The sequence below is a fragment of the Pyrus communis genome, chromosome 2, assembly GCF_041283825.1.
Source record: "Pyrus communis isolate YQ-2024b chromosome 2, ASM4128382v1, whole genome shotgun sequence".
In the NCBI taxonomy this organism is placed as follows: Eukaryota; Viridiplantae; Streptophyta; class Magnoliopsida; order Rosales; family Rosaceae; genus Pyrus; species Pyrus communis.
In genome coordinates this window covers 26,499,749-26,525,032 of record NC_142566.1, presented here as the reverse complement: position 1 = coordinate 26,525,032, position 25,284 = coordinate 26,499,749, and the positions used below count along the sequence as shown (strand labels likewise).

General features: G+C 39.9%; 4 protein-coding genes across 4 annotated transcripts; 2 read left to right on the top strand and 2 right to left on the bottom strand.

The window, feature by feature from the left end:
• Positions 1 to 1,859: 1,859 nt before the first annotated feature.
• LOC137747351 (aldehyde dehydrogenase family 2 member C4) lies at positions 1,860 to 4,928 on the top strand. Its single transcript, XM_068487448.2, has 9 exons — positions 1,860 to 2,051; positions 2,311 to 2,453; positions 2,940 to 3,323; positions 3,411 to 3,500; positions 3,628 to 3,801; positions 3,909 to 4,046; positions 4,177 to 4,314; positions 4,433 to 4,494; positions 4,589 to 4,928. Exons 1-9 carry the CDS (start codon positions 1,949 to 1,951, stop codon positions 4,860 to 4,862), a joined length of 1,506 nt encoding a protein of 501 aa, XP_068343549.2. The 5' UTR covers positions 1,860 to 1,948; the 3' UTR covers positions 4,863 to 4,928.
• A 331-nt stretch (positions 4,929 to 5,259) lies between these two features.
• Positions 5,260 to 6,071, bottom strand: LOC137748886 (multiprotein-bridging factor 1c). The gene has a single exon (XM_068489078.2). The coding sequence runs from the start codon at positions 5,901 to 5,903 to the stop codon at positions 5,469 to 5,471; it is 435 nt and encodes a 144-aa protein (XP_068345179.2). The 5' UTR covers positions 5,904 to 6,071; the 3' UTR covers positions 5,260 to 5,468.
• LOC137748524 (multiprotein-bridging factor 1c) lies at positions 5,260 to 25,265 on the bottom strand. Its single transcript, XM_068488690.2, has 2 exons — positions 24,486 to 25,265; positions 5,260 to 5,318 (listed from the first exon to the last, which is right to left on the bottom strand). Exon 1 carries the CDS (start codon positions 25,080 to 25,082, stop codon positions 24,648 to 24,650), a length of 435 nt encoding a protein of 144 aa, XP_068344791.2. The 5' UTR covers positions 25,083 to 25,265; the 3' UTR covers positions 5,260 to 5,318; positions 24,486 to 24,647.
• Positions 22,780 to 23,553, top strand: LOC148698834 (aldehyde dehydrogenase 1-like). The gene is made up of 3 exons (XM_088689988.1): positions 22,780 to 22,898; positions 23,017 to 23,078; positions 23,173 to 23,553. Exons 1-3 carry the CDS (start codon positions 22,803 to 22,805, stop codon positions 23,444 to 23,446), a joined length of 432 nt encoding a protein of 143 aa, XP_088546114.1. The 5' UTR covers positions 22,780 to 22,802; the 3' UTR covers positions 23,447 to 23,553.
• Positions 25,266 to 25,284: the final 19 nt, after the last annotated feature.

The window sequence follows — 25,284 nt, the reverse complement described above, 5'->3', positions numbered from 1 at the left end:
TCCATGGGCGGAGTGCGAGGAGGGGGCGGGTGCTTTAGGCTAAAAGCCATATTAAAGGAATTAAGCACAATATGAGCAAAGTGAGAAAAGTTCGAGGTTTTTGTTGTGTTGACATGGATATTTATTTTGATACGACAACATTTTACATTAAAAGTGAAAGATTGAGTTAAGTCATAGTAATTTAGCATTGCACTTGCAAATAATGAGAATTGAACATAAAATTACTTATAAGTGGAGAACAATACACGTCATATTAGTGACGATGTCATGGATTGTCATGACTAATTATAAACTAAAGAGAAATGACCCATTTAGTGAGCTAGATGAGATTGAGCCTTAGGGATATAATTGGATTGGTAGAGACGTGTAAAATAAGACTTGTAACTCATGTATAAAAATATGTTAGATAACTCATCATATTATGATCATAACACATCATGTCCAATCATGTCCTCTAACATTTTGACACAACAAACAAAAAATGTACTCAAATCCATTTTAATTAGTTACAACCTATCTCTATCAGCCCACCAATCATGCCCAAATTCATGGGACAGTTAGCAAAAATTGGTCACAACCTATCCAATTAATTGAGTTCATGACTTTTTTCTTTTTATAAAAAAATGTAAATTTATTTCATGAAATTATTATTATTCATTTGTAAAAATAATTATAATTTACACGCTAGTTGCCCACATCGAGTTTTTATTGAAATGAAACATTGGATTATAGTTTCGTTATCAATACGAGTGGAACAGTCAAACTACGAGAGCATTGGTCTATTAAAAGCTTGTTTGGATGTACTTTTAAAATGATTGAAAGCGTTTTTTATAAAAATATTTTTGAAATCAATTCTTAGTAAAAATAGAAGTAAATTTTGGAAAAACACTTAAAGTGCTTCCAGGAAGAAGCACCTAACTGATGCTCCTTGCAGAAAGTACTTTAAGACATTTTCTCTAAAAGTTTTTTCAGTTATTTTCAAAGCATATCCAAACGAATTCTATGTAAAACTTGTACACATCAATTAACCTAATCAAATCAGATTTCAACATCCAAAACTTCAACAACTAATGGCACGCACACTGATGCTGTCCAATGCAGCCCCAAACCACTATACCTTGCTCAGCAGTTGAGTAGCAAAATCCGGTCCGATAAGGAAATTTTTCGAGGTCTGAATGGGTAAATGTCCACTCCTTGTTGGAAATTGAAAGATCCCCGAAGCTGACCCCACCCCATAACAATCATACTCATCTGCTAGGGTAATTTTGCTCACCACTCTCGTGCTCCAGATTCATTGAAAAAAATTTCCTTCAAAATACGGAAGCATTTTTTTCACCATTATTTAATGTGATATATACTCATAATCTTATTTATCATCATTAGATGAGTTTGAATTTCGAGATTCGTGTAGTGAATGAGCAAAAATCTCAAAATTCAAACTCATCTAACGATGATAAGTAGGATGGTGAGCATACACCACACTAAATGGTGGTGAGCAAAAATGCACTCCCAAAATACTGATGATGCTCATTACTATATTTATTATCGTTCGATTATTTAAGTTTTGAGATTTGTGTAATAAATAGATTAAATCAAACTCATCTACAATAATCGATAGAGTTATATAAGTATCATCATCAATTAAGGAGATTGAACATAAATAATTTCTCATCCTTCCAATACTAGCTGTCCATAAAATCATTTTTACTTCTCATGTATTCTTCTTAATTTTCGACTGATAGGTCGAATGGATTGAAAAAAATCAATACTAAAAAATTAACAAAAATGTATGAAAAGCTAAAAAAAAAAAAAAAGTGTGCGACTAAAACTGTACAAATATTCCCTCCCAGATTCCATACACGAAGCAAACAACACAACAAAATATCTTTTTTTTTTTTTTTTTTTTTTCCACACAAACAAACAGAGAAGAGCAGAGGAAACGGCAACCATGGGGAGTGATTTCAACGGCAGCTCAGCTTCCTTCGTCAAGATTCCAGCAATAAAGTTTACCCAGCTGTTTATCAATGGAGGTTTCGTCGATTCCGTTTCAGGTTTGTCGCTATTGTTTCCCTTCTTCTCGCAATCCACGAGCTTTCGTTTAGTAAAAAGCGTTTCTTTACTGCCCCTTTTCACCGTGACTACGTACTGTTTGTGTTTTTGCCTCAACCAAATTTGCAAACTCTCAAAATTCAAGATCCCATTATTTTTTAAGCTTGTAAATGCCATATTTATGAAGATATATACATATGATTAAGTGACTCATTTTTGCAATTTTTTTGTTTTTTGTGAACCCCGATAAAAATTTGGAAGGTAAAACATTTGAGACAATCGATCCAAGAACAGGGGAGGTGATAACAAGAGTTGCAGAAGGAGATAAGGAAGATGTTGACTTGGCTGTCAACGCGGCACGTGCTGCCTTCGACCATGGAACTTGGCCTCGCTTGCCTGGCGCTGTATGTAACTCTCCAACACTCTACTCGTGTAGCTACGTTCATTTTTGAACATCGCTCGGTCATTCTTACTTACCTGTCAATCACATCTTGATGCGTATGCAAGACATTTTGATTCGTGGACTAACAATGGTCTTTATTAATTTTCTAATAATAATTTTCATAGCTATCTTCGGTGTATTATTTGATAAGATTATTCCGTTGACTTAAGTGTAAGTAAAATTTTTAAGGTCAAACCCAAGTACTTCACTACACGAAAACTTAAATTATGTATGACAACAAAAAGTTAATCATAAAATACAATCCAAAATCCAGATATGAAACGGATGGAAAATGTTGAAAGGGTCAGTTCCCAACGGAGCCAGTATTATAGCTTGTTGACATTTAGTACTAATTCAACTTAGTGTGGAATTAACCCTGAAATCCATATCAATCAATGTGTTACGAAAGGTCTAATTTGTTTACTGCCTTGAATGTAATTATGCTCAGGGGAGGGGAAGGATAATGATGAAGTTTGCAGACTTAATTGACCAACATGTAGAAGAACTAGCTACCTTGGATACCATTGATGCTGGGAAGTTGTTCAGTTTTGGCAAGACCAGAGACATACCAAAGGTAGCAGAAATGGTACGTTATTATGCAGGTGCAGCTGACAAAATCCATGGAGAGGTGCTCAAAATGTCGCGCAACCTTCAAGCATATACGATGCTTGAACCCATTGGTGTTGTGGGGCTCATTGTTCCCTGGAATTTCCCGAGCACCCTGCTTTTCGCAAAGGTTAGCCCTGCCTTAGCTGCTGGTTGCACCATGGTCATCAAACCTGCTGAGCAAACACCTCTATCAGCATTATACTTTGCTTATCTGGCTAAGTTGGTAAGCTCATTCATTCTCTGCGGTTGTTTGTGTTTATTGCCAATGTGGCTCAGCGTTGTTCACTTTCTCTTGTAAATTCTTATGAAGGCTGGTGTTCCTGACGGAGTGTTCAATGTCATAACTGGATTTGGAAAGACTGCTGGTGCTGCCATTAGCCATCATATGGGCATTGACAAAGTAAATTCTTGTTCTTTCGTTCATATGTTGTATACTTTATGTGAACAATTGTTATGAAATTCGATGACAATACTTGAATGTCTTGCTGTCCCATTTGTAATGTTGACGCTTGTTCTTGATAAATTAGGTCAGTTTTACTGGTTCGACCGAGGTAGGGCGTGAAGTAATGCAGGCTGCAGCAAAGAGCAATCTGAAACAAGTTTCGCTTGAACTAGGAGGCAAATCACCCCTTGTGATATTTGAAGATGCTGATATAAATATGGCTGCTGATCTTGCTCTCTTGGGAGTCCTTTACAACAAGGTGAAGTTCGTAATTTCCATTCAATTTAGTTTTAACTAGCACCTTGCTTATGACTTGGATAGATTTATGTAGCAGCACTGAGCACGTGTTAATCATTGCATTTTCAGGGAGAAATTTGTGTGGCAAGTTCCCGTATTTATGTTCAAGAAGGGATTTATGATGAATTTGTGAAGAAGTTACAAGAGAAGGCAAAAGATTGGGTAGTCGGGGATCCTTTTGACCCTAATGTTCATCAAGGACCACAGGTAACTGATTCTACCGCCAGCAACGAAGTTTTATGATTCATATATGCCCTACAATATGCTCGCGAATTCCTGTGCTTGTCCCAAATACAACCTACAAATTCTTATCTGTGAAGTTCACTGAAAATTGCAGGTTGATAAAAAGCAGTTTGATAAAATCCTAACCTACATTGAGCATGGGAAGAATGAAGGAGCCACTTTATTAACAGGAGGCAAGCCTTTGGGGAACAAGGGATATTACATTGAGCCTACAATATTCACTGATGTCAAGGTACATTCACAAATTCAACTCTATCAATGCAAATGGAACATCAAATCCATACCACTATTTTCGTGTTCTTTTTCGTTATATCATTCTCGTCTCATTAATCTTATGACGATTTTCTCAGGATGATATGCTCATAGCCCAAGATGAAATATTTGGACCCGTAATGGCGCTGATGAGGTTCAAGTAAGTAGGACAAGTCTGATTTCTTTTGTTTGATTCGCCTTCAAGGCTTCAACACGAACATTGCTCAAAATCATGGCGTGTGAAACTGTTGCAGGACAATCGAGGAGGCAATACAGAGAGCCAACAACACCAGATACGGCCTAGCAGCAGGGATCATAACCAAGGACTTGAATGTGGCCAACACCGTCTCAAGGTCAATTCGTGCGGGCATTATTTGGATCAACTGCTACTTTGCATTCGATCGAGACTGCCCTTACGGAGGGTATAAGATGAGTGGATTTGGAAGAGAATTTGGTATGCAGGGCCTCTATGAGTATCTCCATAGCAAATCTGTTGTCACTCCCATTTATAACTCCCCCTGGCTCTGAGACCTTGTATTTGTGCAATAATAATACACCTATTTTTGGGTGAGAAGTTTCCAATTGTATCAGAAACCCTAATTACAGAAGTTTGAGTTTGACATATAGCTGTTCACCCTCTATCCCAAACCCTAATTACATCCGATAATACAAATTCTTGAGTTGATATGAAATTGCCAAAAAGTGTTGATCAGATCATACAGTTGTTGAAATGTCCCACATCGATTATATCAATGAGAAAAGAAGAGTTTAAATATTCTAATCTCACTTCAACTACCACCGAGGCCACTTTTGACGGATTGTGCAGGTAGTAATTATCAAGTTAGAAATAATATCGGTGTTGTTGAAGTGAGCTTCTGACCGTCTTTCAGATAATTCTACAACAGTAACAATAAAAACCATAATATTTTGCCACCGAAAACGTCAAATTCCATTAATTTCATGAAATCCATTGGCGATTTCAGCCTACTACATATCTTTTGCATCTTTGTACACAGTTTTGATCACCACACCCAGTTCTTAACTCTCGATTTTAAACAGACCCCATATACACACGCACCCACACAACAGACAACATCACGTTCACGACACAAAACAACCCTGACAGGACTTTTTCTATTTCCCAACTTTGCCGCGGAGCTTAACTCCCAGAACCCTCTCCATCTTCGCCAGCACCGCCTGGTTCGGCACCGCCTTCCCGTTCTCGTACTCCTGCACCACCTGAGGCCGCTCGTTGATCCGCTTCGCCAGCTCCGCCTGGCTCATCTTCTTCTCCAGCCGCGCCTTCTGCATTGCCTGTCGCACCTCCGTCGACACCCGCTCCAGCGCCGCTGGCTCGGCCGCCTCATCGAGCTTCTTAACGCTGACCAGCGGCACCGCCTTCTTGTTCGAGCCCCCGTCGAATTTCTTGATGGTCTGGACCGGCATGCCCGACCGCATAGCCTGGTTCACCACCTTCGGGTCGCGGAGGGCACGGGCAATATTGGGCTTCTTCTGGAGGACCACCACCTCCCAGTCCTGGCCTATGACTGCTATTTTTCGGCTCGGCATCGTCGGAAATCTAGAGAGAGAGAGAGAGAGAGAGAGATTTTTGAAGGTTTACCGGATTTGTTATTGTGGTTTTCAATGGAGAAGATGATCGGGGACGGTGAAGTTTAGTGCGCAATTTATAGTGGGGCAAGAATCTGGAAAGTGAAGTTTGGTGCGCAATTTATAGTGGGGCGAGAATCTGGAAAGTTAGGTTCTTTTTAGGTAGTTTTATCTGCGGAAAATGAAGATTCGCGGGGGCGGTTAATGTGTAACCGGTTTTTCTTATCCGGTTGTCCTTTCCCGCGTAATGTTCCGTTGCTTGAAAACGTGGCTGTGTACTATTGGTGCTTGGCTGGAAGGTTCTTACTTCATCGCGTAGAGGATAATCGTTTTTTTCATTTTTATTGAATTAGAGGACATTTTAAGAATTCGAAATCAAACGGCCTATTGTATGAGAGAGGAGTCCATTACTTAACAAGTATGTGTCGTTTTTTTTTTTTTTTTTAAAAAAAAAAATGGACCAACTAGTGGCTTCGCTACTGTAGTGACACGCCTGATCCTGAGATCCTTCAAACACCAGGGTAGGCATGTGCTGGCCGACACTTGAAGGCAACGAAGCCATATTAACATGTATGTAAGTTATGAAGAAGGAACGAACAAAAATAAAACACGTAAAATTAAATATAATGAATATACAAATGTGGGAACGCGTTTAGAGCATACAACTAATCAAGAATAGTGTAGAAAGAATATTATGAAAATATTTTGGAAATATTATATTCATGATTTTCTGTGCTTAGTGGATATTCATTTATATATGCCTTCAGGTAGGCGATGTAGGGCCTTCGGGTGGAAGATTTATATATGCATTCAAGCGCGCGACGTAGGCCTTCGGGCGATTGTTATACCACTACTAAGCACACTATATACGATATATGTTTTATGAAGTTTTTTACGGCATGCTAGGGTTTTCGGAAAACCTATAATTTATTATGCTATATGAGTTTCTAAAACTGGGGGTTAGTAAGTTTGAAGAGTAGTTGATTTTAGTATTACTTATATATAAACTTGGTCCACTCATGCTTTGTTTTGCGCCCCCTTCACTTAGAATCTAGGTGTACAATCTCGGCGTCAAGACACTTACGCATTAGTATCTTCGAGTCCTCTCAGTGTAGGACCCATTCATTTGTTCGTTGCATGATATTTCATAAAGCGTAAATCCGATAACTCATAAACGTTTCATAAAATGTAGTCATAAAATCATACTTTTCATGTATGCCTTTCTAGTAATTAAATCATGCATTTTGGAAGGGGTCCACTCACTGATACTCCGTCACCGAAGAGCCATTCGAACAAGGGAGGACGAAATCGCCACTAATAAACGCACCTAAGCACATAGAGGGACCAATTTTCCTACTAAAATGATTGAATTTGGGAAAACGAAGCGCGGAAGGGCATTGAAATACCCTAAGAGGGGTTCCGGGTAAATTTCATAAAAGTCAACTGATAGGAGCATATTCATGCGACTTAAATGGCTTGTTCTCGTGCATTTACGTTATGTTTCTCTCGTTATTTTAGTCCTTTATGTTTCTTTTGTGTGTTTTCAGGTTCTAAGGACCTAGTGAGCAAGAAAGTGCATTTTGAGGCCATTTGGAGCATTTTTGGGCATGGATTGGATAGCTTATCCATGGAGCCAAGAAGATGGACGAATTTGAAGGCCTTGTATGCACTTGAAGACACAAAACAATGGCCCTAACCCAATTACATTCACCTTGCCTTGGGCTTAACACATTATGCCATACAAACCAACCTATTTTAGGCCCATTCTATGTACTTAAACCCTAGCCCTTTAAACTAGTTCATTTATCACTTATCAAACCATTCACTTATCACTCACCACATATCATTCACTTATCACTTAACATATCATTCATTTATTTCACTTCCATACTCCTCTTAATTCCACATGCATTCTCACACATGCACATCATTCACTCACATTTCCACCATTCATTCTTTATTCCTTTCCAAACATCTCACATGCATTTCTTCATTATTTCCTAACCCTACATGCATTATTTATTGCATCTTCACATGCATTCACACACACTTCACACATTCAAACCGTGAGCTCCCATTCCTATATGCCATTTTCAGATTTCCACCCACTAACCTAGTCATCAACACATGCACTTCCACCTTTCATCCACAATGATTCATGATTCATTCACTTTGCATCCTTTAAATCAATCACATACTTTCCCATTGTATAATACATCCACATGCATCTTTAACCAACAAACATTACAATCACATGCATTCACACACCATCTTCCCTTTTACAAAAAACATTGCCGTGCCTTCCTTTCACAATTTCAGCTTTCCTCCTTTTAATTTCACATGCATTCACTTCATCATTACACCACCACTCATTCTTTAAATCCACATGCACATTCAATCATTCATTCAAGCCCCCTTGTGCCATGTTTCACCCTTTGTTCCCACCTATCACATGCATCATCATCAAACAAACTCTAATTGCCGTGGGTTCCCTTTGCTCCCCTTGTGCAATTCCAGTTTTCACATGTGTCCTAGCTGTTTTTCCATCATTCCTCCACACAAATGCTTAAACAAACAGCCATATGTTCCCTCCACTACCCCTATAAATACCCTAGCATTCATTCATTCACTCCCCATTCAATTCATATCTCATTTTCATACACTTCACACAACACAAACACAACCCTTGTGCCGCAAATCCCCTTCCATTTCTGTGCAGTTTTTCTCCTCCATTGCAGCCACTATCCAACCACTTCCCATCCCTCCAAAACACTTCACATAATCCCCAAAGTTCACCTAGACCTTGTGCTACAACAACGAGGAAGAAAAGAGTGCCTAAACGTTCATACAATTCAAGTTTGAGTTGTTGGAATTTTTAGGTGTTTCTTTGATTTCAAAGTTTAAATTTAATTCTCTTTGTTTTGTACGTATGAGAATGGAAGAGAAGAGTGCCTAAACGTTCATACAATTCAAGTTTGAGTTGTTGGAATGTTTAGGGGTTTCTTTGATTTCAAACTTATGAGGAACTAAACCCCCTTTAGCTAGGGGGTGATTCAAAACTATGTTTATATTTGCAATATGAATTGATTAACTTTCGTTGGAATTTCATAAGTTGTGGATTCAATTTGTTTAACCGTTTGATTGATAATTTATTTATGAATGTTTATTAAGAATGCGCGCTTAATTTTCATGCATGAATATGATGCTAGAATATAAGTGAATTTCATCTAATCGTTATGAACTTATATTCACAAGTAGTGGAGGTTGCTTATAAACAATCGCGTTAAACGAATTCTTGGCATAAGTTTCATGCGTATTCCATAGTAACGAATGCATCGTCAATGTTTATGATTTCCGTTGAACTTAATGATCTTTGTTGAATGTCTCTATCATGCGTATTCCATAGTTAGGGACTTTGATTAAGAATAATTTGGTTGTAATGCGTTTTCCATTCAATCCAACGAATCTAGGGAAATCTGAAAGTTAATTTAAGCGGACCTAATTAACTTGGAGCATTGAGTTTCACAACTTATCGAAAGACCAACTGAGAATCAATTTTGTATGCAAGTGTAACATGTGTGGAGAAGAACCCCTTGGCTATTCCATCATCCATATTTTTATCACATTCATATTTACATTTTGCCTTTAATTATATTCTGTCTTTTTAATTTAATATCGTCCAACCACAATTCCCCCCCCTATTTTGTTAAGTCTTAATCATTCGTATATGTTTTATTTTTGTATCTTTAAGCTTTTGGAGTCATAAATAAATGCAAATTCATCTAAATCAAGTTCTAGCTTCTATTTGAGTCAATTTGATTGTTTTAGACAATTTGAGTTTTTCAAAGCCATTCTGAGTCATAGTAGTCTTGTTAAGAGTATTTTAATTTAGTTTTTATGTTTTTAAGTCAATTTAGAAGGTTTTAGCAAGCCCTCCTAATCCCCGGTCTAGAACGATCCCTCACTTATCTCTATACTACAATTGTCAAAAAGAGGGTTTAATTTGTGTGCGTATAAATCACGCATCAAATTTTGGCGCCGTTGCCGGGGATTAGCAACTTTGCTAATCCTTTGTCTTTATTTTTATATATTTTTTTTTTAGTTTTTCGTGCATTCTTATTTCAGATTCTTAGTTTGTTTGTTTCCTTGTTTTTTTTAGGTACTGTGTATGACTCGTCGCTCTCGGCCTATTATAGAGAACATCTCCGACTTTGACGGTGATTTTGAACGCACTTTGAGGAGAACGAGGAGTCAACAAGAGCCACCACAACCTCCACCACAACCTAGGCTTGAAGAAGACGAAGTCGGTGTAGAAGAAAAGCCCACGGATCAGATTTTTGAAGAAGAACAAGCCATGGCAGCAGATAATAGAACCATCAAGGAGCTTTCGGCCTCGGGTTTGGATAATGCATTGCCTCTTTGTATCCAATACCCCACGGCTGCAGAGGGGAAGACTGACGAATTTGAACTCAAATCCAGTTTGTTACACCATATTCCGAAATTCCATGGCTTGTCTATGGAAGACCCCAACAAACACTTGAAGGAGTTCGAGGTGGTTTGTTCGAGCATGACCCCCGTCAATGTGGATGGGAGTATACTGAAGATGAAGGCCTTTCCATTTTCACTTATGGACAAGGCCAAAGATTGGCTCTACGAACTAGCCCCGGGAACTGTGACTTCGTGGGAGAGTATGAAGCGTGCTTTCTTGGAGAAATTCTTCCCTACTTCGAGAGTGATTCTCCTACGGAAGAAAATTAGTGGTATTCAACAGAACCATGGTGAGACATTCCCGGCTTATTATGAGCGCTTCAAAGGCCTTGTAGCTTCATGTCCTCAACATCAAATGAAGGAGGAACTTCTCCTTTAATACTTCTATGAGGGCCTTCTTCCTATCGAACGTCAAATGCTTGATGCATCAGCGGGAGGAGCATTGGTGGACAAAACACCAAGGGATGCCAAGATGCTCATAGCCAACCGAGCGCTCAACGCTCAACAATATGAAGGAGTGGGCCAAAGGGAAGACCCACGGCAACAAAGTGTAAATGAGGTGAGTGTTATTTCTGAAATTCAATCACAGCTTGCTAATCTTACTTCTCTTGTTTCTCAGGTTGTGATTGGTCCAAAAGCACAAGAACACCAAGTTTGTGGCGTATGCTCAATTCAAGGGCATCCATCCGACAAGTGCCCTCAACTAATCGAGAATGGTGGGTGGGAATCTGCCAATGCAATTGGTTTCCAAGGACAAAATTAAAACAACCCATACTCGAACACTTACAATGCCGGATGGAGGGACCATCCAAACTTCAAATGGAGGGAGCCACAACAAACTGCCCAACAAGGAGGATTTAGGCCAAACCCCCCTGGTTTTTATTCCAAGCCGTATGCACCCCAACAATCCCAACAACCTTCGGCATCATCTCATTCAGGTACGTCTTTGGAAAGTAATCAAGCTATGCAATTACTAACCTCTATTTCACAGGGGTTGCAAAATCAAAACAACCGGATAGAAAATAACGAGAAGGAGATGATAGATATGAAGAAACAAATAGGGCAGATTTCTGAGTTCCTTGGACAGATTAGAGAACAAGGAAAGCTTCCTAGCTCAACCACAGTCAATCCAAAGGGAGGATTCGAATCCGCCAAGGCCATCACCCTAAGGGGTGGAAAAGAAGTTGGGACCGAGCCAAACAATCCCAAATCTACCCAGAAAGTAGATGAAGAAACGACACAACCTAAGGCAGATCACCCTAACTCGGCCAAATCAGGTAATTTAAGTTCAAATTCATGTACTTCACGTCCTAATCTGCCCAATGTACCTTTTCCTCGCAGGTTCATGCAAGAAAAAAAGGAAGAAAGCGAGAAGGACATTCTTGAAACGTTTCGGAAGGTGCAAGTGAACATACCGCTTCTCGATGCAATCAAACAGGTTCCAAAGTATGCTAAATTCCTCAAGGACCTATGCAATACAAAGAGAAGAAGGGCAAACAAAGAGGTAGTGAAGGTAAGCGAGAATGTGTCCGCTGTTTTGCAACGTAAACTGCCTACCAAGTGCAAAGACCCCGGTAGTTTCACAATTCCTTGTGTGATTGGACATAATCGTTTTGAACATGCCATGCTTGATTTAGGTGCATCCATAAATGTCATGCCTTATTCTATTTATGCATCTATGAATTTAGGTGAATTAAAACAAGATGGTGTAATTATACAATTGGCCGATCGTTCTAACGCGTATCCAAAAGGAGTTTTGGAAGATGTGCTTGTGCAGGTGAACCATTTAATTTTTCCGGCTGATTTCTACGTCCTAGACATGGAGGATTCAGCCCATTCTACATCTTTGCCGATTCTCCTTGGTAGGCCATTCATGAAGACGGCCCGAATGAAGATTGATGTATACAAAGGCACCTTGACAATGGAATTCGATGGGGAAGTGATTGATTTTAATATTTCTGAAACTATGAGATATCCCGTTGATGACCATTCTTGTTTTTCCATTGATGTTATCGATTCTTTGGCGCAGGTATACCTTGAAGAATTGAACGAGGACGCCCTGGAAACAACCATCACTAAGGCCATAGAGCGCAAAAATGAAGGATTTGGGCCAATGCAAGGCCACGACAAGGAGGAGGAATTCTTTGCCATGGGTTCTAGTGAAGAAATAATTGAGGTTGTGGCAGCCCTTGAGTCATTGCCACAACAATATGGTAAGGTTCCACTCTCACTTTCAAATTCGGTTTCCACTAAGATGCTACCTTCTGTTGTTCAGGCACCATCGCTTGAACTTAAGCCGTTGCCGGACCATTTGAAGTATGTGTTTTTGGGAGAAGGCGAAACATTGCCCGTCATCATTTCATCAAGTCTCACGGCAATGGAGGAGGAGAAGCTTGTGAGGGTGCTGCGAGAGCACAAAACGGCCATAGGGTGGACTTTGGCCGACATTAAAGGAATAAGCCCTACCACATGCATGCACCGTATACTTCTTGAGGAGGGGACTAAGCCATCCCGAGAGGCTCAACGCCGTCTCAACCCTCCGATGATGGAAGTGGTGAAGAAGGAAATAATCAAGCTTTTGGATTGCGGAGTGATCTACCCTATCTCCGATAGCCGTTGGGTCTCTCCAGTTCAAGTCGTTCCCAAGAAGTCCGGAGTAACTGTTATCAAGAATGATGAGAATGAGCTCGTGCCTACACGCATTCAGACTGGATGGCGAGTATGTATCGATTACCGGAAGCTAAATGCCATGACTAGGAAAGATCACTTTCCTTTGCCATTCATCGACCAGATGCTCGAAAGGTTAGCCGGTCATGCCTTTTACTGTTTTCTTGATGGATACTCTGGATATAACCAAATTGTGATAGCCCCGGATGATCAAGAGAAGACCACATTCACATGTCCCTTTGGAACATTTGCTTATCGTTGCATGCCATTTGGCTTATGCAACGCACCGGCCACTTTCCAAAGGTGTATGGTAAGTATATTTTCCGATTTTGTTGAAAAGATCATTGAGGTTTTCATGGATGATTTCAGTGTGTTTGGGAGTTCATTTGATAATTGCTTGGATAATCTAACCTTAATTTTGAAACGATGTGTCGAAACTAGCCTTGTCTTGAATTGGGAGAAATGTCACTTTATGGTGAAACAAGGTATAGTTTTAGGACATATTGTTTCAGAAAAAGGAATTGAAGTAGATAAATCGAAAATAGACCTTGTACGTCACTTACCCTCTCCTACTTCGGTTAGAGAGGTACGTTCGTTTCTTGGCCATGCAGGGTTCTATAGGCGTTTTATCAAGGACTTCTCCAAGATGTCCAACCCTCTTTGCCGATTGCTTCAAAAAGATGTGCCATTCAAGTTTGATGAAGAGTGTAATTCAGCATTTAACCAACTCAAGGAGAAGCTAGTCTCGGCCCCCATTATTGTACCTCCAGATTGGAGCCTTCCGTTCGAGCTCATGTGCGATGCATCCGACTATGCATTAGGAGATGTTCTAGGACAAAGAAGAGACAAGCGGCCGCATGTCATATACTATGCCTCTCGGACTCTCAATGATGCCCAATTGAACTACTCCACGACGGAAAAAGAACTTCTAGCTGTGGTTTTTGCTTTAGATAAATTCCGTTCATATTTAATTGGTACTAAAGTAATCGTTTATTCTGATCATGCAGCTTTGAGGTACTTGCTCACGAAAAAGGAAGCAAAGCCGAGGCTTATCCGTTGGATTCTTCTTCTTCAAGAATTTGATATTGAAATCCGGGATAAGAAAGGAAGTGAGAATGTAGTGGCTGACCATTTAAGCCGAATGATCCACGAGGAGCATGAACATGCCGTACCTATCCCTGAAACTTTTCCCGATGAGCAGCTGCTATCCATTGAGGTAAGTGAACCATGGTATGCAGATTTAGTGAATTACTTGGTGGCTAAACAAATTCCCAATGAACTAAACAAGCACCAACGTGATAAGCTTAAAAATGATGCACGTTTCTATGTTTGGGATGACCCTTATTTGTGGAAGTATTGCTCAGATCAAATTGTACGTAGATGTGTGCATGATTCTGAATTTCACTCAATTCTAAGCTTTTGTCACACATATGCATGTGGTGGTCATTTTGGCACACAACGCACTGCCCTTAAGGTTCTAGAGTGTGGTTTTTATTGGCCGACTATATTTAGGGATGCTAGAACCTTTTGTATGTCTTGTGATCGTTGCCAACGAATGGGTAACATAGGTACCAAGGACCAAATGCCGCAAACCCCTGTCTTTAATGTTGAAATTTTTGATGTTTGGGGCATTGATTTCATGGGCCCTTTCCCTCCATCTTATGGTTTCACTTATATCTTGCTAGCCGTTGATTATGTTTCTAAATGGGTGGAAGCAAAAGCCACCCGTACTAACGATTCTAAGGTGGTTGCAGATTTCGTGAAAACTAACATTTTTGCTAGGTTTGGAATGCCGAGAGTAATCATAAGTGATGGAGGGTCTCACTTTTGCAATCGGACCATTGAGGCGTTGCTAAGAAAGTACCATGTCAACCATAAGGTCTCCACACCTTACCATCCTCAAACAAATGGCCAAGCCGAGGTGTCTAACCGAGAAATCAAACAAATTTTGGAGAAGACCGTTGGACCAACAAGGAGGGATTGGAGCTTACGTTTAGATGATGCACTGTGGGCATATCGTACGGCATACAAAACACCCATTGGGATGTCACCTTTTCGGCTCGTCTATGGTAAGCCATGTCATTTGCCTGTAGAGTTAGAGCACAAGGCACATTGGGCCGTGAAGATTTTCAACATGGACATAGATGCAGCGGGAGTTCATAGGAAGCTCCAATTGAATGAACTTGAGGAGATTCGGAATGAAGCCTATGAGAATGCCCTGATGTACAAAGCCAAGACCAAAGCATTCCATGATAAAATGATTCGAACCAAGACCTTCACAGTTGGGCAGAAAGTGTTACTTTTTAACTCTCGCCTACGTTTGTTTCCTGGTAAGTTGCGTTCCAAATGGATTGGCCCGTTTGTTGTTACTAATGTTTTCCCTCATGGTGCAGTGCAAATCAAAAGTTCAAGGACGCAGCAAGAATTCAAAGTGAATGGGCATCGATTGAAGCCCTATTACGAGACATTTGAGGAGCATGTTGTGGAGGAGGTACCCCTCCATGCCGTGGAACCTAGTCAAGCTTAAACGGAGGTACCGTCCGGCTGCAAGACGTAAAAGAAAGCGCTTAGTGGGAGGCAACCCATGCATCCGAATAGAGAAGAACTTGGAAACCCCTTTAAGAAACTTATTTTTATTCCTTTCTTTTTCTTTACGGCCTTTACTTTGCTTTATTTCTCGTATTTGTTTATTTGCTTGCTCTGTTGTGACTTTCTGCTTAAAACATTGAGGACAAAGTTTGATTTAAGTGTGGGGGGGTAAACAATTTGTATTTGCATGAATTTCGTGGGATTTATTCACCTATCACTTAGAATGTTGTTTCTTGCTGTTTTAAGCGTTTTTAGAGTGTTTTAGTGTGTTTTATAGTGTCTTGGTATAAAACTCCGAAAATTTAAAAGAAAAAAAAAAAAATAAATAAATAAATAAATAAATAAATAAATAAAAAATAAAATAAATAAATTATTAAAATTCTTTTCTTTGTTGCTATTTCGTTTTTGACTTGTTAGGTTGTTTAGTTGTTATTGTTTGTTTGTTTATTAATTCTGTGAGTCTATGATTGTAACATTAAGAAAATGTTTTGTTTATTGATAGGCACTGCTAAACAAAGAAAGATGGAGCCTTCACAAAGGGCGTTTACTTGAAGCCCCACTACTGGGCAAAACTCTCGGAGCGGGAGGCATCGGAGCAGAAGGCATCGGAGCGGAAGGCATCGGAGCGGGAGCATTCCAGGCCCCAATACTTGGCCAAACGCTGGACGAGCCAGGAAAAATGTGCCTCTGGAAGTAAGCCGAAAGCCTTTGACGGTCACTTTGACGGTCACTTTGCATTCGAACATTGGATTCTTGCAGCTCATCAAGCTTCCTCTTCATGCCCGTTGAATAGTTGTTTGCAAGCACATGCAAACTTCTATTCTCATACTTCAGCTGCTTGATCTCTTGCTTGAGACTTTCCACCTCTGCCATCAATAATTCCACCTGACGGGAGCGGGCAAGCAGGCGTTGGCCCATATTGGACACAGAGCTCGCACACTGAACACTAAGTGCGAGGGACTCTTGAACGGCCAACTCATCGGACCGTCCTGACAGCAGCCTACTATCTTTTGGAGTGAGGAGGTTCTTAGCTACTATTGTAGCTGTTGTGGCGTCCTGCATCACGGAGTCTTCACCTGTGAGAGGACCGTTAGAAGAAAAGAAAGAAGGACGCCATACGTTACCTTGACGCGGCGCGCCCGTATCACTGCTAAGGCTCAATTCCAAGCTAAGGTTCGATGAGTTTGCCATTTTTCAAAAGTGTTCAAAGAGAAGGGATGGAGTTAAATTTCAAAGGGTCGGAGTCGATTTTCAAGAATGGGAAGTCTTCAGAGTGTGTTTGTTGTGGTGATCGATAGCTCTATAAAAAGCCAAGGCGACGCGTCCACCGATTCAAGAAGCCGGAATTTCCGGCGTAATTTAGGCGTTGCTTTCTCGGCTTTTCAGAAGACGCACGTGGAGGCCATCATCGCAACTACACCTCTTTAGCCGACAAGCGCAAAGTTCGGCGACGCTTTCTCTGCTTTTCAGAAAACGCGTGTAGCTTTGTCAAAAGGAGCCGCATCTGCACTACCACGTGTCTTTCAGAAAGCGAAGGGGCGTCGTTCAGAAATCGAAGGGGCGCCTGTTCAGAAATCGAAGGGGCGCCTGCTCAGAAATCGAAGAGGCGTATTCAAAGATCGAAGAGGCGCCACTATTTCAAAAAGACGGATTTGCGGGATCAAAACGTTTGTCGACAAGGGTAAAAAGTACCACCACTTGCTATTATCTCTATATATGTCGACCTTCATTTTGTTTTTGGCAAGGTAAAACCTGAAGAAAATGCCCAACTCTTCCTCACCTCTGAGGGAGCACTCCCAGCAAAGCCTTTCGAAATACTCAATTCTTTCTTCTTCCCCAAAGATGATACCAGATGCCTGGAGTACAGATGACCCAGGAGGAAACGGCGGATTGAAATACGCTGATTCATTCACCGCTTCTTCAAAAGCAAAGGTATCTCATATCATCAAGGTCAAAAGCAAAAGTATCTCATATCATGCTCTTTCCCTGTCCTTTTCTTTGTCCTTGTTCTTACTCGTATGGCAAAGTGAAAGAAGCAATCAGCCGGCACTTGGAGTCAGTCTTCCGATATGGAGCCAACTGCCTGGAATCTATTCCTGATTGCTTACCTAGCGTTGCTCTCGAGTAGTCATCTTCAACGGTTGATACACTTCCAGAGAAGGGACCACTCCTGCACAGATTGAACAAAGAAACAGATAAAAGGGATAAGCTCAGACCTTCGGGGGAGACCAAAAGAACCATCCTGCTGCCCAGTTCAAGAAGTAGCACAAAGGAAAATCAACGATGGGCAGAAACCAGTTCAAGAGTAAGCCTGTGGAATCACCAAGATAAAGCCTCAATGCAATTATCAAGGAGAAGATGGAATTTACACTCTATAACCAGATTTGCGTCCCTAAACTCTTCTCTTTGTTAATCATATTATGCCATGTTTAGTATGTTTAAGTGCTTTTTGTGTATTTACTTATGCTTTGTGTGAATCTATGCTTAAAACATTGAGGACAATGTTTGATTTAAGTGTGGGGGGGTAACTAAGTATATTTGATACAAATTCGTTGGATTTTATCACCTATCACTTCACATGTTGTTTCTCACTGTTTTAAAAACTGTTTTAGTGTGTTTTGTCTTAAAAATTCGAAAATCCCATAAAAATTTGAAAAATTGTTTTGAAAAACCCAAAAAGAGTTGTTTTTGTGTGTGTGTTTGTGTCTTAGGGTACCTTCCAACACAATGATGAGGATTTGGTTTGTAATTGCATGACTGTTAAAGAGAATTATAAACATAGAGAAAAGTTTGATTTACTCTTGGTATATGCTTGGTTATGGTTATAATGTATGACTTCACATGCAATCATAAAAGAAAATTTAGTTTTTGTAACATGCCTGAAGGAAGGAACTCAAACAAATGCTACAACCCTGAGAGACTTGAGCCTATAACGTTCTTTGGAGAGTATAATCTGTGATTTCTTGTTTTCTAAAATCGTTGCATGATCTCATTATTCTTTGCTTGGTTACTGCTTAGAAGGCGTTTCATCATATAGTTCCAAATGCTAGAACTCATGCCCATTTCATTCAAAGCATGTTATTGATTTGCATAACATATATCAAGATGAAGTTGTATAGTTGCCACCATAGCCAAATAGCCTCGCTTCCCATATTTCGTATATGTTGTAAGTTTTACCCCCGTTGAGCCATGTTAACCCATGTTCTTTGTTAAACCCACTTTATCTTCGCCTAACCTAGAATATGACCGTCCTTACCCTTGTTCTTAAAAGATAGTGAGTATGACTTAATTGAATTCCTTTTGAGTTACATTATGAAAGAAAATAAGTGTGGGGGAGAGAATGTTTAAGTGTTTTTGTTTTGGAGATTCAAAAAAAAAAAAAAAAAAAAAAAAAAAAAAAAAAAAAAGAAAAGAATAAGTGATTGAAGAAAGGTTCCAAAACACCAATTCTGGGCGTAAATTGTCTAAATTCTCCATTTTTGTTCAAAAGTTGAGTTTTCATTCAAAAGTGAATTCTAAGTTGATTCAAATGCTTTGCTCACTATTTCTTTAAGAACCTTTGTTTTCCATATCCCTTCTTTGTTATCCACATACCCCAAGCCCCGTTACAACCCTTGACTTCTATCTTGAGTGTTGTGTATTTCAATTTGTGGAGTTTGAACTTGGTATGAGCTTATGGTGTCACTGGTTCTCGCGTCTAAGTAGTAGCATTCCATTCATGAGATCATATCTAAACTTGATTATTAACTCCAGAATTTGCGTTCTTTGTGATACATATATGTGAGTGTCGTTTTCATGTTTACATCAATCTTCTCACATATGAATAGATTAGGGTGTGTAGTTAGAGAATCTGAGTAAAAATTGAGTGCATATCTTGAAAGAAAGTGAGCAAATTCTCTAAGGCATGTTACTACATTCAAAACATGGTTTTAAATGCTTAATTGTGAACTAGTATATGGTAACTATGATTAAGAATGTACTTAAGTGTGAAGATGACTAAAATCTGTGAGAATGATGATTTTTAACATGTCATGTGCATTGGAAATCCCTAAGACGGTTGTTGGAAGGTTTAGGTTGTGTTTTACGTGTTTAGTGTCGTTTTGTTTATTTGTTTTTATTCTGTTTTGCTCGAGGACTAGCAAAAGCTAAGTGTGGGGGTATTTGATAGGAGCATATTCATGCGACTTAAATGGCTTGTTCTCGTGCATTTACGTTATGTTTCTCTCGTTATTTTAGTCCTTTATGTTTCTTTTGTGTGTTTTCAGGTTCTAAGGACCTAGTGAGCAAGAAAGTGCATTTTGAGGCCATTTGGAGCATTTTTGGGCATGGATTGGATAGCTTATCCATGGAGCCAAGAAGATGGACGAATTTGAAGGCCTTGTATGCACTTGAAGACACAAAACAATGGCCCTAACCCAATTACATTCACCTTGCCTTGGGCTTAACACATTATGCCATACAAACCAACCTATTTTAGGCCCATTCTATGTACTTAAACCCTAGCCCTTTAAACTAGTTCATTTATCACTTATCAAACCATTCACTTATCACTCACCACATATCATTCACTTATCACTTAACATATCATTCATTTATTTCACTTCCATACTCCTCTTAATTCCACATGCATTCTCACACATGCACATCATTCACTCACATTTCCACCATTCATTCTTTATTCCTTTCCAAACATCTCACATGCATTTCTTCATTATTTCCTAACCCTACATGCATTATTTATTGCATCTTCACATGCATTCACACACACTTCACACATTCAAACCGTGAGCTCCCATTCCTATATGCCATTTTCAGATTTCCACCCACTAACCTAGTCATCAACACATGCACTTCCACCTTTCATCCACAATGATTCATGATTCATTCACTTTGCATCCTTTAAATCAATCACATACTTTCCCATTGTATAATACATCCACATGCATCTTTAACCAACAAACATTACAATCACATGCATTCACACACCATCTTCCCTTTTACAAAAAACATTGCCGTGCCTTCCTTTCACAATTTCAGCTTTCCTCCTTTTAATTTCACATGCATTCACTTCATCATTACACCACCACTCATTCTTTAAATCCACATGCACATTCAATCATTCATTCAAGCCCCCTTGTGCCATGTTTCACCCTTTGTTCCCACCTATCACATGCATCATCATCAAACAAACTCTAATTGCCGTGGGTTCCCTTTGCTCCCCTTGTGCAATTCCAGTTTTCACATGTGTCCTAGCTGTTTTTCCATCATTCCTCCACACAAATGCTTAAACAAACAGCCATATGTTCCCTCCACTACCCCTATAAATACCCTAGCATTCATTCATTCACTCCCCATTCAATTCATATCTCATTTTCATACACTTCACACAACACAAACACAACCCTTGTGCCGCAAATCCCCTTCCATTTCTGTGCAGTTTTTCTCCTCCATTGCAGCCACTATCCAACCACTTCCCATCCCTCCAAAACACTTCACATAATCCCCAAAGTTCACCTAGACCTTGTGCTACAACAACGAGGAAGAAAAAAGTGCCTAAACGTTCATACAATTCAAGTTTGAGTTGTTGGAATTTTTAGGTGTTTCTTTGATTTCAAAGTTTAAATTTAATTCTCTTTGTTTTGTACGTATGAGAATGGAAGAGAAGAGTGCCTAAACGTTCATACAATTCAAGTTTGAGTTGTTGGAATGTTTAGGGGTTTCTTTGATTTCAAACTTATGAGGAACTAAACCCCCTTTAGCTAGGGGGTGATTCAAAACTATGTTTATATTTGCAATATGAATTGATTAACTTTCGTTGGAATTTCATAAGTTGTGGATTCAATTTGTTTAACCGTTTGATTGATAATTTATTTATGAATGTTTATTAAGAATGCGCGCTTAATTTTCATGCATGAATATGACGCTAGAATATAAGTGAATTTCATCTAATCGTTATGAACTTATATTCACAAGTAGTGGAGGTTGCTTATAAACAATCGCGTTAAACGAATTCTTGGCATAAGTTTCATGCGTATTCCATAGTAACGAATGCATCGTCAATGTTTATGATTTCCGTTGAACTTAATGATCTTTGTTGAATGTCTCTATCATGCGTATTCCATAGTTAGGGACTTTGATTAAGAATAATTTGGTTGTAATGCGTTTTCCATTCAATCCAACGAATCTAGGGAAATCTGAAAGTTAATTTAAGCGGACCTAATTAACTTGGAGCATTGAGTTTCACAACTTATCGAAAGACCAACTGAGAATTAATTTTGTATGCAAGTGTAACATGTGTGGAGAAGAACCCCTTGGCTATTCCATCATCCATATTTTTATCACATTCATATTTACATTTTGCCTTTAATTATATTCTGTCTTTTTAATTTAATATCGTCCAACCACAATTCCCCCCCCCCCCTATTTTGTTAAGTCTTAATCATTCGTATATGTTTTATTTTTGTATCTTTAAGCTTTTGGAGTCATAAATAAATGCAAATTCATCTAAATCAAGGTCTAGCTTCTATTTGAGTCAATTTGATTGTTTTAGACAATTTGAGTTTTTCAAAGCCATTCTGAGTCATAGTAGTCTTGTTAAGAGTATTTTAATTTAGTTTTTATGTTTTTAAGTCAATTTAGAAGGTTTTAGCAAGCCCTCCTAATCCCCGGTCTAGAACGATCCCTCACTTATCTCTATACTACAATTGTCAAAAAGAGGGTTTAATTTGTGTGCGTATAAATCACGCATCATCAACAAGAATATTCTGGAGAATATTCCTTGACGGAATATTTCGAAGAATATTCCATTGGGTTCGGGTCAAGTTGGATCTAGGTATGGGTCAGGTCAGATCTGGGTTCAGGGTAGTGGGGTCAGGTTGACCCGGTTTCAGGCTGTGGATCAACTGAAAATTGGGCAAGGGTTCTTGAGCTCCGTTTGAGCTCATTTCTTCACCATTTTCGACGTTCTAGCTATGGAAATGAAGCTTGGAATGAGGAGAAGAGGTTCATACCAATTTGGAGTTGTCGTAGCCAGAGTTGACAGGAAAATGGCCTGCAACTCGCGGCATCCTTCGTCGGAAACTGGGCTCGTTACCCCGAGTTGTTTCTGCGTCCAACATGCGAAAACAACGGCCCCAAACTTTATTAACAGGAGGCAAGCCTTTGGGGAACAAGGGATATTACATTGAGCCTACAATATTCACTGATGTCAAGGTACATTCATAAATTCAACTCTATCAATGCAAATGGAACATCAAATCCATATCACTATATTCGTGTTCTTTTTCGTTATATCATTCTCGTCTCATTAATCTTATGAAGATTTTCTCAGGATGATATGCTCATAGCCCGAGATGAAATATTTGGACCCGTAATGGCGCTGATGAAGTTCAAGTAAGTAGGACAAGTCTGATTTCTTTTGTTTGATTCGCCTTCAAGGCTTCAACACGAACATTGCTCAAAATCATGGCGTGTGAAACTGTTGCAGGACAATCGAGGAGGCAATACAGAGAGCCAACAACACCAGATACGGCCTAGCAGCAGGGATCATAACCAGGGACTTGAATGTGGCCAACACCGTCTCAAGGTCAATTCGTGCGGGCATTATTTGGATCAACTGCTACTTTGCATTCGATCGAGACTGCCCTTACGGAGGGTATAAGATGAGTGGATTTGGAAGAGACTTTGGTATGCAGGCCCTCTATAAATATCTCCATAGCAAATCTGTTGTCACTCTCATTTATAACTCCCCCTGGCTCTAAGTTATGATATAATCTTACGGCTGCCAGATTGTGACCTTGTATTTGTGCAAGAAGTTTCCAATTGTATCAGTTAATCATATGAAAGATATACAGAAGTTTGAGCTTGACGTATAGCTCTTCACCCTCTATCCCAAATCCTAACACCCCCCTCCCCCCAACATGTCCAACTTCCTAACCATCAAACTCGATCACACAATGTACCACTATGGCAGTTGCAGACGCTTCCCTTGCTTTCTAGCAGGAATCTCGTCCTCTTTGTCGATAGAACCACCAAGTGTCACCCCAGCCTTCCTTAAGGATGACCACGAGATTCTTGAGAGTCTTAAGGAAGGCTGGGGGACACTTGCTAGTTCCTTGGACAAAGGCGACGGGATTCTTGCTACGAAGCAAGGGAAGCATCTGGCCTTCCATAATAGTTAGTTGGTGCGATCGAGTCTGATGGTAAGGAAGTTGGGATGTTGGGGGCTATGAGTGAGTATACGCGTTCTACATATATCCTTTACATTCATTATTCAGTTACAAAAAGACTTATCTCAAACAACAAATTTACAAAACTAATTACATCCGATTGTGCAAGCTCTTCCTCAGCATATTCCAGTTCCGTACGATTTTGATCAAAAAGTTTTTGTTCTTGACGTATCCCAATCAAATTCGACATTCTTTATGGAAAGGGATTCGGATCTCTTCTACCAAAGCCCGCAGATCAAATGATCCGGATTCTTGAAATTTAATCAAACTGCTAATATTATTATAATTTTAAAAAAAAACCTCTGTTTTTAAGGGTTGGATCAATCAAATTTCAAAAGTTTAGATTACTTTATCCGCAAGCAGAAACACCGAATCAAATTCGACATTCCAAAATTTGTGACTGTCAATTAAGAAGGAATGAATCTTTATTGGCAATTTTGGTAGCACAAATTCTTGAGTTCATTGCCAAAAATTGTTTATCAGATCAAAGAGCAACAATAAAAACCATAATATTAAGCCAACAAAAACATCAAATTCCATTAATTTCATGAAATTCAATGGCGATTTCAGCCTACTACATATCCTTTGCATCTTTGTACATTCCTAATAGTTTTGATCACCACACCCAGTTCTTAACTCTGGACACCAACCAAAACAGAACCCATATACACACGCCCCCATACAACAGACAACATCATGTTTACAACACAAAACAACCCTAACAGGACTTTTTCTATTTCCCAACTTTGCCCCGGAGCTTAACTCCCAGAACCCTCTCCATCTTCACCAGCACCGCCTGGTTCGGCACCGCCTTCCCGTTCTCGTACTCCTGCACCACCTGAGGCCGCTCGTTGATCCGCTTCGCCAGCTCCGCCTGGCTCATCTTCTTCTCCAGCCGCGCCTTCTGTATCGCCTGTCGCACCTCCATCGAGACCCGCTCCAGCGCCGCCGGCTCGGCCGCCTCCTCGAGCTTCTTCACGCTGACCACCGGCGCCGCCTTCTTGTTCGAGCCCCCGTCGAATTTCTTGATGGTCTGGACCGGCGCGCCCGACCGCATCGCCTGGTTCACCGCCTTCGGGTCGCGGAGGGCGCTGGCCTTATTGGGCTTCTTCTGGAGGACCACCGGCTCCCAGTCCTGCGCTATGACTCCTGGGTTTCGGCTCGGCATCGTCGGAAATCTAGAGATATCTAGAGAGAGAGAGAGAGAGAGAGAGAGAGAGAGAGAGACTTTAGAGAGAGAATTTTCTGGATTTTTGCTTGTGGGTTTGGAGGAGAAGATGATCGGGGACGATGAAGTTTGGTGCGCAATTTGTAGTGGGGCGAGAATCTGGAAAGTTCTCAAAGGTTCTTTTTAGATAGAAAATGAAAAT

What these genes read in the sequence shown, in the direction of transcription:
- LOC148698834 (XM_088689988.1), top strand. Translation starts at nt 22,803, where the DNA reads ATGCGAAAACAACGGCCCCAAACTTTATTAACAGGAGGCAAGCCTTTG. An exon ending in CAATATTCACTGATGTCAAG is followed by an intron (nt 22,899 to 23,016) that starts GTACATTCATAA and finishes AGATTTTCTCAG; the next exon opens with GATGATATGCTCATAGCCCG. An exon ending in ATGGCGCTGATGAAGTTCAA is followed by an intron (nt 23,079 to 23,172) that starts GTAAGTAGGACA and finishes AAACTGTTGCAG; the next exon opens with GACAATCGAGGAGGCAATAC.
- LOC137748524 (XM_068488690.2), bottom strand. Translation starts at nt 25,082, where the DNA reads ATGCCGAGCCGAAACCCAGGAGTCATAGCGCAGGACTGGGAGCCGGTG.
- LOC137747351 (XM_068487448.2), top strand. Translation starts at nt 1,949, where the DNA reads ATGGGGAGTGATTTCAACGGCAGCTCAGCTTCCTTCGTCAAGATTCCA. An exon ending in TTGCTTATCTGGCTAAGTTG is followed by an intron (nt 3,324 to 3,410) that starts GTAAGCTCATTC and finishes ATTCTTATGAAG; the next exon opens with GCTGGTGTTCCTGACGGAGT. An exon ending in ATGGCGCTGATGAGGTTCAA is followed by an intron (nt 4,495 to 4,588) that starts GTAAGTAGGACA and finishes AAACTGTTGCAG; the next exon opens with GACAATCGAGGAGGCAATAC.
- LOC137748886 (XM_068489078.2), bottom strand. Translation starts at nt 5,903, where the DNA reads ATGCCGAGCCGAAAAATAGCAGTCATAGGCCAGGACTGGGAGGTGGTG.